This window comes from Piliocolobus tephrosceles, chromosome 10 (assembly GCF_002776525.5).
Source record: "Piliocolobus tephrosceles isolate RC106 chromosome 10, ASM277652v3, whole genome shotgun sequence".
NCBI lineage: Eukaryota > Metazoa > Chordata > Mammalia > Primates > Cercopithecidae > Piliocolobus > Piliocolobus tephrosceles.
The window spans coordinates 41,993,419-42,005,730 of record NC_045443.1 but is presented as its reverse complement, the minus strand read 5'-3'; the positions used below and the strand labels follow the sequence as shown (position 1 = coordinate 42,005,730).

At 36.8% G+C, this 12,312-nt stretch overlaps 1 protein-coding gene across 1 annotated transcript in view; it reads left to right on the top strand.

Annotated features, from left to right (window-relative positions):
- Positions 1-8,351, top strand: part of DBX2 (developing brain homeobox 2) — a 36,571-nt gene extending 28,220 nt beyond the window's left edge. The window contains exons 3-4 of the mRNA XM_023231166.1: positions 6-193; positions 7,685-8,351. Of these exons, the coding sequence (XP_023086934.1) occupies positions 6-193; positions 7,685-8,017 (521 nt within the window). The 3' untranslated portion in view covers positions 8,018-8,351. The remainder of the gene's footprint in view (positions 1-5; positions 194-7,684) is intronic.
- The last annotated feature ends 3,961 nt before the right edge of the window (positions 8,352-12,312 follow it).

The following is a 12,312-nucleotide window of genomic DNA, read 5'->3' as shown; positions in this document are numbered from 1 at the left end:
GCTAGGAGAAGAGAGCGTGCTGCCTCTCCTGACACAGGACTCTAATTCCAAGGCTCGGAGGGGCATTTTAAGAAGAGCTGTCTTTTCTGAGGACCAGAGAAAGGCTCTGGAGAAAATGTTTCAGAAACAGAAATATATCAGCAAAACAGACCGAAAGAAACTTGCCATGAACTTGGGACTAAAGGAATCACAGGTACTAATGAGCAGGAAGATGTCTACTGCCTCTGATTTCTTGTGAGATCAGATGAAATCAGTTGTGTTCAGGGTGGTGGGCCATAGGCAACTGCTTCTGATTTCTTAAGGCACACAATGGAATCCATTCATTTGGCAAATATTTCTTATACCAGGCATGGTGCTAGAGCCTGAGGTGTTCTTGAAATGCTTTTCATAATTTTTTAGTGGGTGGAGATATATGTCCCATTTCCTATTTGGAAACAGATCCATTTGCTGAGAGGTCTAGGTTTTTGCCATTGGGCTGCTTAGTTCTTTTCAAATGAAGACAAATGCTAAGGATGTGGTAATTACATTATAAATCGTTTGCTCTGTGCTCAGAGAAACAGGTTAAATTATTCTTCAAAAAGCAGGAACCACTTTTCCTATCTTTCTTTTCATTTCCAATCCAAAATCAAAGCATGAATGAGTGACTCATGAATACTTCTTAATGGGTTTCATGATTTTGTTCTTTAGGTTTATGTCAAGTATAATTAAGCAGTTTCACATTTGCAACACTTACATAGCTTTCTTGTTCATTGAGGTTTCGTATAATTGTGAATGGGACTTTCTGGCTTTTGGAGTTGTATAATACTCCATTTAACATTTGACCTACTTGTTGCAAATAATCAATATCATAAGGCACTAGAAGTTTCCTATTTAACCCTCCTTATAATTGTCATGTGAAATACACACTATAATAATCCCTATTTTCTAAATGAAAAAAGAAGAAACTGAATATAGGTTCTATATCATGTAGTAAAGAGGTTTTGGAGGTAGGCTTCCACCTTAGACAACCTAACTCTGGGGTTTGTGTTCTCTTTAACCTAAAAAGACCATGTACAGTTGTGCATAGAGTTCACTGTACAAAGGCGTCTGGCCAAAAGGAATGGTGGCAGCTGAAATGCAGCACGAACACTGTTTGCCAGGTTGAGTTTTCTGGTGCAGGCCTACATCTGCTTGGAGTTTTTGAATTAACATAAAGGGACTAAAGAGTTCGAGGAGGCTCTGGTCTAACCACCATGCTCTACAGTTGTTCCTCACTACTGATGACTTGGTGGTTAATTTTGGATCTTATTAAAACCAGTTGTTGGCTGGATGCGGTGGCTCACGCCTGTAATCCCAGCACTTTGGGAGGCTGAGGCTGGTGGATCATGAGGTCAGGAGATCGAAACCATCCTGGCTAACACGGTGAAACCCTGACTCTACTAAAAATACCAAAAAAATTAGCTGGGTGAGGTGGTGGGCTTCTGTAGTCCCAGCTACTTGGGAGGCTGAGCAGGAGAATGATGTGAACTCGGGACACAGAGTTTGCAGTGAATCAAGTTCGCGCCACTGCGCTCCAGCCTGGGTGACAGTGTGAGACTCCATCTCAAAAAAAAAAAAAAAAAAAAACACAGTTATTATTGGACTAAACTCTCCTTGACCCTAGGGAAATGTCTTCACAAGCTGCTTGCCCCAACTTTGTCAAGTAGTAGGAAGCTGCACGAGGTGTAGTAGAGGGTAATTGGCCTATATTAGTCAGTCTGTGCTCTCCTAGCTGTGTGGTACTAATGAGTCCATAACCTTAATTGGTTGTTCTGTGCCTCAGTTTCTCACTTAAAAAAACAGAAACAAATATAAGAATTCTGTCTATGTCACAAAGCAGTTTTGTGTATATAACAGATAAATCAGCAGCCAGATCTTGATGGTCTGTTGTGTGCAAGACACTGTACTAGGTAGGCAATAACAGGGAATATTGATTAATACTGAATAAGACACAGTCTGTGCACCTCAGAAGCTTCCACACCCCATGGAAACTCATAAAAAGTTTGATAAAACTATATAATAATATAGACAGTATCACATGGTAGGTTAGATATACTGCCCAATAAAGGGATCAGTTCTCAGAGTTACTTATCTCTCTGAAGCCTTATGTTGATCCCCATCTCTGCAAAGGACAGCCGTGTGATGGGTCCATATACGACTTCCGGAAAGTCTAGTGATGGAACTCTCTGATCTCAGAGGAGCTGTTGGGCCTGAGAGAGGATATCAGGGGAGCTCAGTGGGCCTGGCCTGCATCTCACTGGTGTAAGAAGCTCCTATTATCAGAGGGGAGACAACAGGCAGGTTTGGGAGGTTGGAGAGCCTCTGGTTGAGTTGAAACTTGAAGTAGGTGTTAAAAGATGGAAAGCAGTGGAAAGTAGCTAAGTTCCATCTGACAGTGCTCTGAGAAATTGTGAAAATCTCTGATAGTACATATTGTGATCCCAAAAAGAGACTTCTGAAAAGAGAATGCAACGGACATATATAAAAATTATGGGGTATAACCACAATCTCTCCTCCTGCCTCAAAAACAACTATTTTCCTATTTGTGTGCTATCTTGTTCTTATCCATAGGCATATGGTTTTACACAGTTAATTATACTGTGTTTAAAATTTGGTGCCTAAGGAGTGAGTACTTTCTGTCTTACTGAATTTGGTGGAGCATCACAGAAGTAATTTAACATTTTCTTATTTGTAAATCTATCCATTACACAAATGTATCAATTACACAATTGTAGTATATCGATTATAGCATTACAATTTGTAAATATATCAGTCTTATTTATAAATGTATCAGTATATCAGTTATAGCATCTCAGAATTTAACATTTTCTTGTTTGTAAATATATCCATTACACAAATGTATGAATTACACAATTATATCAATGATAACATTACAATTACAATTTGTAAATATACCAGTCTTATTTGTAAATATATCAGTATATCAATTACAGCATCGCAGAAGTAATTTAACATTTTCTTATTTGTAAATATATCAATTACAGTATATCAATTACATATATTTATTGTGGTAAATTCAATTAAAAAGGAAACCTGTAAGGATAAAAGTGAAAACTCATCTTACTCTCCTCGAATTCAATTCCTTGGTTACTTCTGTCATTTACAAATGGCACTTGTTTGAATTTTTGACACATCATGTATTATTTTAAAAATAAATGTATATGTGTATTGTATATGCACGAACATATAGTAACACAAACACTTGCATGCTTACCATGTGCCCTTACATTTTGTGTCAATTAATCCTTACAAAAATTTTATAAAGTAACTACTTTTACTACCTCTATTTTACAAGTGAAGAAGCTGATAATTGTGTTTGTGTATATATATACATATATATACATATACATACTTACATAAAAATTTAATCATATTGTGCATGTATTTTGACATTTTCTAAAGAACACTACAAGTCACCTGTATATCCAGCTCACAGATCTAGAGGCCAGAAGATCCTCCAAGTATCCCCTCCCACTCACTATTTGCTCCTTCCAAGGGTATCCTCTATCCTAACTTATAACTTCTTAGTTTTGCCTCTTTTTGTACTTTTATATGAGTAGTAGTATTCAGTGTGTAGACAGAATGTGGTATATCCATATAGTGGAATATTATTTACCTGTAAAAAAGAATGAAGTACTTACTGATAATACTACAACATGGATGAACCTTGAAAATATTATACTGAGTGAAATAACTCAGTTACAAGGACCACATATTATATGATTCCATTAATTTGAAGGTCCAGAATGGGGAAATCTATACAGACAGGAAGTAAATGAATCTACTTAGGGCTGGGGGAAATAGGGAATAGAAAAGAGATAGCCAAAGGATGTGGGATTTCCTTTTGAGGTGATGAAAATGTTCTAAAATTGGTGATGGTTGCGTTATCTGTGAATACATGAAAACCTTTGAACTGTACATTTTAAATGGGCGAATTGTATTGTATGTGAATTATGGGCTCATAGAGCTATCAACAAATTTTAAAAAATAGTATCATATATGCTTCTTTTACTTAACAGTATGTTTGTGAGAATCTTCATGTTGTGTGTAGTAAAAGCTCATGTGTATTCATTGCTGTGTAGTACTACCATTATGTAGTATACCACAGTTCATCCATTTACTGATGGTGGGCATGTGTATTGTTCCCAGTTTTGGGCTATTATGAATAATGCTACTGATAATGTGTATTGTTTGGTGCTTTTTTCCTTTTTGAATATTATGGATTGCTTCCTTCCGTGTCAGTACATACTGATCTACTTCATTCTTTTTTTGTGTTTCGTAACAGACCATCATTTCACCATCCTCAATTTTAAGTTACTTCCAATTTTTACTATCACAAATTTTTTTTTTTTTTTTTTTGAGACGGAGTCTTGCTCTGTCTCCCGGGCTGGAGTGCTGTGGCCGGATCTCAGCTCACTGCAAGCTCCTGCCTCAGCCTCCAGAGTAGCTGGGACTACAGGCGCCCGCCACCTCACCCGGCTAGTTTTTTGTATTTTTAGTAGAGACGGGGTTTCACCGTGTTCGCCAGGATGGTCTCGATCTCCTGACCTCGTGATCCGCCCGTCTCGGCCTCCCAAAGTGCTGGGATTACAGGCTTGAGCCACCGCACCCGGCTATCACAAATTTTTATGCACTTTAAAAATATTTTGTAAGAAGAGAGTGTGAGATTTATGTGTAAAAGTGTACGTACATTTAAAATGTGGCAGATTAAAAATTCCTTTCCAAATACAACATTGTATCAAATTAGATACTGACATATGAAAATTTCATTCTTACTAACAAATAGTTCCATTTTGCAAAACCTCTACCATTTATGATTTGAAAAATGTCGCCACTCTCATGGGCAATGCTATTTGTTATTTTTCAATTTGAATTTTTCTAACTACCAGAACGTGAGGGGCTTTTAATTGTTTTATTGGCCATTTGTAGTCTGTGAATTGGCCTTTTCATGGCTGCATCTTTTTTTTTCTATCATATTGTCTTTTTATTGTTATGTAGCAATACTTTGGCTGTTAGTCAAGAATTATGGAATATTATGGTTAGGAAATTTTTCCTGTTTCAGATGTTGCAAAAGTCCTTTCTAAGTTTGTGACTTTTTTTATTGAGGTAAAATATGCATAGCAGAATTTATCATTTTAACCTTTTTTAAGTGTTCAGTTCAATGACATTAAGTACATTGACATTGTTGTGAAACCATCACCACCATTCATCTCCAGAAACTTTTTCATCTTGTAAAACTGAAACTCTGTATCCATTAAACAATAATTCACCATTTCCCCCTCTCCCACCTCCTGGCACCCACTATTCTACTTTATGTTTCTATTAATGACTATTCTAAGGCTCTAATATGAGTGGAATAATATGGCGTTTGTACTTTTATGCCTGGCCTATTTTACTTAGCATAGTATCTTCAAGGTTCATTTCTGTTGTAGCATGTGCCAGAATTTCCTTCCTGTTCAAGGCTGAATAGTATTCCTTTGTATGTATGTACTACATTTTATTTATCCATTTATCTGTTCCTAGATGCTTGGTTGCTTCCCATTTTTGGTTATTGTGAATAATGCTGCTATGAACATGGATGTACAAATATCATTTAGATTTCTTGCTTTTAGTTTTGTTGGGTAGTTTCTGGCTTGTTCATATGTTTGTACAGAAATTTCTCATTTTTATGTATTCAGCTCCTTTTTATCTTTTCCATGTATCCTCTGTTTTATGTCATGCTTATGAAAACATTAGTCTCCCCAAGACTATCACGATAATCTCTATTTTCTTTTAAAACTTTTGCAGTTTTATTTTTAGATTTAGCTGTTTAATCTATCTGGAATTTGTTTTTGCATTTCTTGAGAGGTAGAACTTTCAGTGTTACTCCCCATATATGCATTTGTCTCAACACGATTGATTGTGAGGAAACTCGTTTTATGCTTTTTTTCTTTGAGATATCACTTAACAACAACTATTTATAGATATACAGAAAAGCTAAGAGAAGAGGAAATAATGAATGTGATGACAAAGGAAAGAATCACTATTGAAAACAAAAAACTGTCTCAGTGAAAACCCATTAGAAATACTTGGCATGCTTTCTAGGAATAAATGCCCACTGCAAATAATAAATGAGCTCATGAGTAGAACCAAGTGCTGTGGTATATACACATTAGTTCTGTTTTCATATGAAAAGCCTTAATCATGGTGTTGTAACTGAGATGAGAGTCTTTCGCACTGAATTGCCTGGGGTAGATTTCTTTGGTTGCCATTTTGAACACTGCCAATCAAGTTGAAAGAAAGAAGAAATTGTTTTTCCAATCTGGAATGAGAGCCTCAGATAGAATTTTTTTCTTCACTGAGAGAAATACTTGGTTGATATAATAATTATTTCTTTAGGTAAAAATTTTCTAGTTTTTGTTTTAAAAATAGAAAGCAACTAAATTGTTAGTGTAAGGATGTGATGCAATACACAGGAAAGAATGTGATTGGCTTTTAAGCTTCCAGGAAACCAGTTGTGAAGTTTTCAGCTGAGGCACAGTTGACTACACAGTGTATAAAGAGGGAGGTTAGTAATAAAGACTCAAGTGCCATGGGTTGGGGGAAGGTATGGTTCAAATTAGGAACCACCATCATAAGCACTTTTGGCTTAATTACAATTAGTTGTTATTTATTGAGCCTAATTCTTACAGTTTGATAAATCCTGGGAGTAATCAAGACTTGGAAACTGTATAAAGCCTGCAATTTATCAAAGCATTACAGAATGCATTCTTAATTTAGTCTCAGAAAGCTCCTGATGAGGTCTGAATGTTTATAAGAGCCTGGGCCCTGGAGTCAGACAGTCATGAATTCTAGTCTCAGTGCTTCCATTTCACTAGCTGTATGACCATGAGCTAGTTAATCTCTCCAAACTTCAGTTTTTTTAAACATGTGAAATGAAGACTTCTTACAGCCATTCTGAGGATCAAATTATAAAATCCATCCCGAGTGCATAGCCTGATGCCTGGCATAAAATAAACACTCAGATGCTAATACTAGCCCATCCATTTCCTTTGAATAAATAATTCAGCACAGACTAGATGATGTTTTAAAATATCTAGGAGTTAAATGAATTTTGAAAGCTATCAGACTTACAGGGTGTAACCAATTTATCACAGTTGTTTTGTTTCAAATGTGTGTATGGGGATATTAGATTAAGATTTTTTGGCAAGATGTGGTGGCTCATGCCTGTAATCACACCACTTTTGGAGGCCAAGGTGGGCAGATTCTTTGAGCTCAGGAGTTCAAGACCAGCCTGGGCAACATGGCAAAACACTGTCTCTACAAAAAAAATATAAAGATTAGCCTGTTGTGGTGGTGTGTGCCTGTCATCCTAGCTACTCAGGAAGCTGAGGTGGGAGGATTGCTTGAGCCTGGGCGGTGGAGGTTGCAGTGAGCTGAGATCGCACCAGGGTGACAAAGAGAGACCCCATGTCAAAAAAAAAAAAAAAAAAAAAAAAAAAGATATTTTGAAGGAGTTCATGTGAAAAGCCACAAGGACTTTTTGAGGTCGGCTCTCATAATAAGGTGTTCTATAGAAGGGATAGTAGAAGCAATTGCAGTTTAAAATGCTGAAGTAAAATAACCTGGAATAAGTGATCATTTTGTGCAATTATTTTGTCAATAGGTGAAAATTTGGTTTCAGAACAGAAGGATGAAATGGCGGAATTCCAAAGAAAAGGAAGTGCTTTCCAACAGGTGTATCCAAGAAGTAGGTCTTCAAGAGGATCCCCTCTCACGGTCTGCTCTGGGTTTCCCTTCTCCGTGTCCTTCAATATGGGATGTCCCCCAACAGCGCTCAAGTCCAAGATGGAGGAAGAATTCTCCAGAACCCTCAGAAAGACTAATCCAGGAGAGTTCAGGGGCACCACCCCCAGAAGCAAATTCACTGCAAGGTGCCTTGTATTTATGTTCTGAAGAAGAAGCTGGAAGCAAGGGTGTACTTACTGGGGCCGTCTGAATGGAAGCATTCCTCCGTGTTAATTTAAAAGAACGCTTAATAGTAACATTTGGGCTCTAATGCCAGCTCGCCTGTACCTCATCAGTGCTTATAGCCTAACAACTTTGGAGCGATATATAAACTAATGCTTTAGGAAACCCACTCCGGTGTTCTCTTGTTTGGCCCTAGGCTCAGGCTTAATTTGTAAGTGGAGTAGAATCTCCCAGGAAGTATGATGGAACTGAAAAGAATGACAGCAACAGCTGGCTCTGTCTCTGCTCTTAGTATGTGTATATGTGTGTGTGTCTCTATGTGTGTATATACATAAATATCCATTAAAATGTGTTAGTAGAAACTAGTTTCTCTTTAACTATTGCATTGAGTAAATTCATTTCTTTTTATGTGAAGAAAAATACCATTGACAGAATGTTTTTAATTTTTTGAAAATAATGTAAAATTTGGACTTTGGTGCAAACTTTCATACCCCAAAAACATGTTTTAAAAAATTCTCTATTTTCCGACTCCTTTTGGTATACAGCTGTAAGTGAATTTTAACGCCTTAGCTCAGCAGTCCTCATCAAATGAGCCGCTGCTAGATACATACACTGAAAATATATATTTAAAATGAACCCAACAAGCAAATTAGAAGAATTTCTATATATAACTATTAGTATCCTTAATCTCCAAGTCTCTGGACCCTCGGGCCATCGGGAGGCCCGTTTAACTAATAAGTTTTTTTTTATCTTTTCTCTGTAAAGATGGGCCTAGACCAGGGTTTGTAAAATAAAATGCCTTTAAGACCCTGTCAGGTAAATAAAAGCTATGGCTCACCTAAAGATATTTGAGTCAAGTAATTTTTCAAATACTGTATTGGCCAAACAGCATATCTATGCCAAGAAGTTTGTGATCTCTGGCCAAGACTAAAGAAAGCTGTGTTGTCACAGTTCTTAAAATTTTTCTAACTGGACTTAAAACCACAATACTAATAGAATCAACGATGATTTCTGTTTGCGCTTCTAGTTAGAGACTCAGTTTTCCACTTAGGTGGCATACACTTTACATATTAGGTTATTTTTATGTATTAACAAACACCACACAGATGTTTTGTGTTTTATGACTACCCTGAAATTGTATCTTTCTAAAATTGCATTTCTGGTAACGATCTACTTAGTTAATCCAGAAGTTTTTACTCCAGGACCAAGAAGAAATTATGTTTCACTTTGAAGGAAATGAAACAAAAATAGGAAATGATGTGGTTTTGCCTTGAACTATTATCAATCTGTGGACAAGAAACATTCTGAGAAGTTCATTAAGTGGCATTTTGTTAGTGAGTAAGCTGCATAATGATGGTGGCTTCTAATTTGCTGAACTCCGCTAGTCTGAGAAGTTAATGTCTTTTGAGGATTTAGTGTTTAGAAAAGATATTTCAGAAGATAATGGTTTTAATCAACAGCAGGAAATTATTTTATACGAATAGAATTGGACTTGGTATGTCAACCCGTGTCTTTACTACATGATCTTTTACTTAAAAGTCATTTTAGAAGCATGTCTCAGTGCCTCATTGTGGAGAGTGGGAGCACGGATCTGCTGACAAAAATTTGAAATTTAAAACCAGTCTTAAAATGGTTTATAGTATGGTTTCTATTCTTATAATGTTAACCTCATTTACATTTATAGGGCACTTCCTATGTGCTAGAGACTGTGCTAAGCATTTAGGGTGGATTAGCTCATCTAATCTTCATGGCAATAACCCTATGATGTAGACGGTAATTACTATCAGGATTCCTGTTACCCAGACAAGGACACTAAGGCAGAGTATGGTTGGGGTAATTATCCAATGTCATTAGGTTAATAAATGGGATTTGAACCCTGACACTCAAGTTTTGAATCTTGGAATCTTACCAACCATGTGGGGATTGCATACCAGTGTTATGTATTCACACAGCTATGGGATGCATTGTAAGAGATACATTTTGGGGACTGCAGTGAGATTTATTAAAGAAATTCAGAAGCTTTACCATCTTACTTGGGTAATGATTTTATCTTCAGTATTGTCTTTTCTATTAGATTTTGAACTTTAAGAAAATTAAGGAATTGCAAAATCATTTAACTATGAAGCCTCTATAGAAAATAGTCCCATAGGAGTGTTTAAGCATAATCACTGTTATCATATATATATATATATGATATACATATATATATGATATACATATATATCATATATATATATATCACTCACTGCTAAAATCATAAAATGCTTATCTGTGGTCAGTGTTTCTTGAGAATAACTTGAAAGTCAAATAAGAGAAACCTCTGTCATGGCCATCTGATAACACAGGTAGGGCTAATTGGTTCTTAAATAATCTTCCCTCAGGGCCTAACCCAGCAGAGGCATCTAAGACCCAGCAGAGGCATCTCACTGTAAAATTAGCTTGATATTCAAATAGACAAATCAAGCTTTTAATTGTTTTCCAGTTTGGAATGTGTTAACACTTAGGAAAAGTATGCTTTAGATGGATATATTACCGCTACTTAGGAAACACACACACAGTACACATACATATGCCCGGTGTGCTTTCACTTTGCCTTCACTTGCCTGAATGGCTGGAGAGAGTGGCTGAGCCCCCTATCCTGTTGAAGGGTCTCCCTTCTCTCTTGTGCTTTGCTAACCATCCTTCCTCCCCTCATGTAAATATATATTTTTCTCTGCCATCTAGATGCAGACTCCGTTTCTTCAGTTGATCACATGTTAGTAGATTTGTTGTCTGCTTTCCAGACAAATAGTGCTCTAGTGAGAGCCAGGGCCATAGAAGCCTGGAGGCTGAAACATTTTAATTTAAAAAAAAATTATCAAAAAGATCTTAAGCAGATGAGAAAAAATGGTGAGCATTATCCCCTAAGCTTTCAGAAAGATAAATACTTAGTGTTGGAAATATATAAACAGGTTAGGGATGATCACTGGCTCTTGAGACAACGAAAACCATGATCATTAATGTTTAAAGGACAGTTCTATTTTCTTAGTAATATGGTGGTTTGAATGGGGAACCCAATTATTCAGTCCAGTGGTTCTCAAACATTAAAAGTACATGTCCATGAACATGCTATACCTTCCAACCAGTTTTGGATATGTGCTCAGATTTGGGCATACACTTCTTACATACTGCTTCAAAATCCCTGCCACCCACCCCACCTCTCAAGAATCATTAATACACACTCTTGTTCACTTTTCAAATACAAGTCACAATTAAATATGCTTGTCCAAGCCACAGATGTTCTTTTTTGGCCCCCTTCACTCCACTTTCTGATACATTCCTTTAAAAACTACATACCCCCCAGTGTGCTCCATGACCCCTCCCTTGATGACTAATGGTTCCATGAAGCCTATTCTACTGTGTACATAAGCTTGTTAGACACTGCATTTTGGCTATCTGAAATTCCTCAAAATATTTTTTCTCTCTAAATTTAAGCACTTACCGAGTACTGTGTATGAAGCCTTATCCTAGCTCTATGTAAACAAGTATGATGAAGAGCATGGTTCTTGACCTCAAGGAGCTTCTAACCTAGTCTTCTTGCCAAGAAGAAATTCTGTGACATTTTTCATTCCGCTGGTGATGGGATCCAGTGAATTTGGGGCAAAAAATAAGCTTCTGACATCCTACAACACGTCATCTTCCATTTGCAATGCAAGGTTCTTCCGTGATCCACCCTGCAGAAAAATGCAAGCTGTTTGACCCTGCTGCTTTTCTGTGCTGTCCCTCCTCCCTTCAGGCCACAGTGGACCCAAGAGGAGCCAGAAAGAGTCCAGGGAAGAATTCAGTAGCTTCCTTTTGTTCAAGGTGTACCCTATTTCTATTTTTCTTTCCACCTTCTCAGCCTCAGATCAGCCTATACCTATGGTAAGTAGGACGAGAGAAGAAAAAGCAAATAGTGCCAGTTGGGGAAGTCAGAATGAATGTTCTTGAATACATATGGAAAATTTTGCAGAATTAATTACAAACAATTTCTGAAATAAGCAACTACCCTAAAGACATAGCAATAGTCTAACAAAGATGGCCCTTAGCTTCCAGCTACTACTTCAGTTCTGTTACATTATTATTTCTGGTTATAAAGAAGCACACTTGAAAATATAGCTAACAAAGTAAAGTTCATATATAATTCCACCTGGTGATAGCCAACTTAACTCTTTTGTGAAACATTTTCAGTCATTTTTTGAATGTATATATATGTAACTATGTGTGTCTAAACAAATTTGGACCATAGTGTATATCCAGTTGATTCTACTATTTTTTTACTCAGTTTTGTACACAGAACATTGC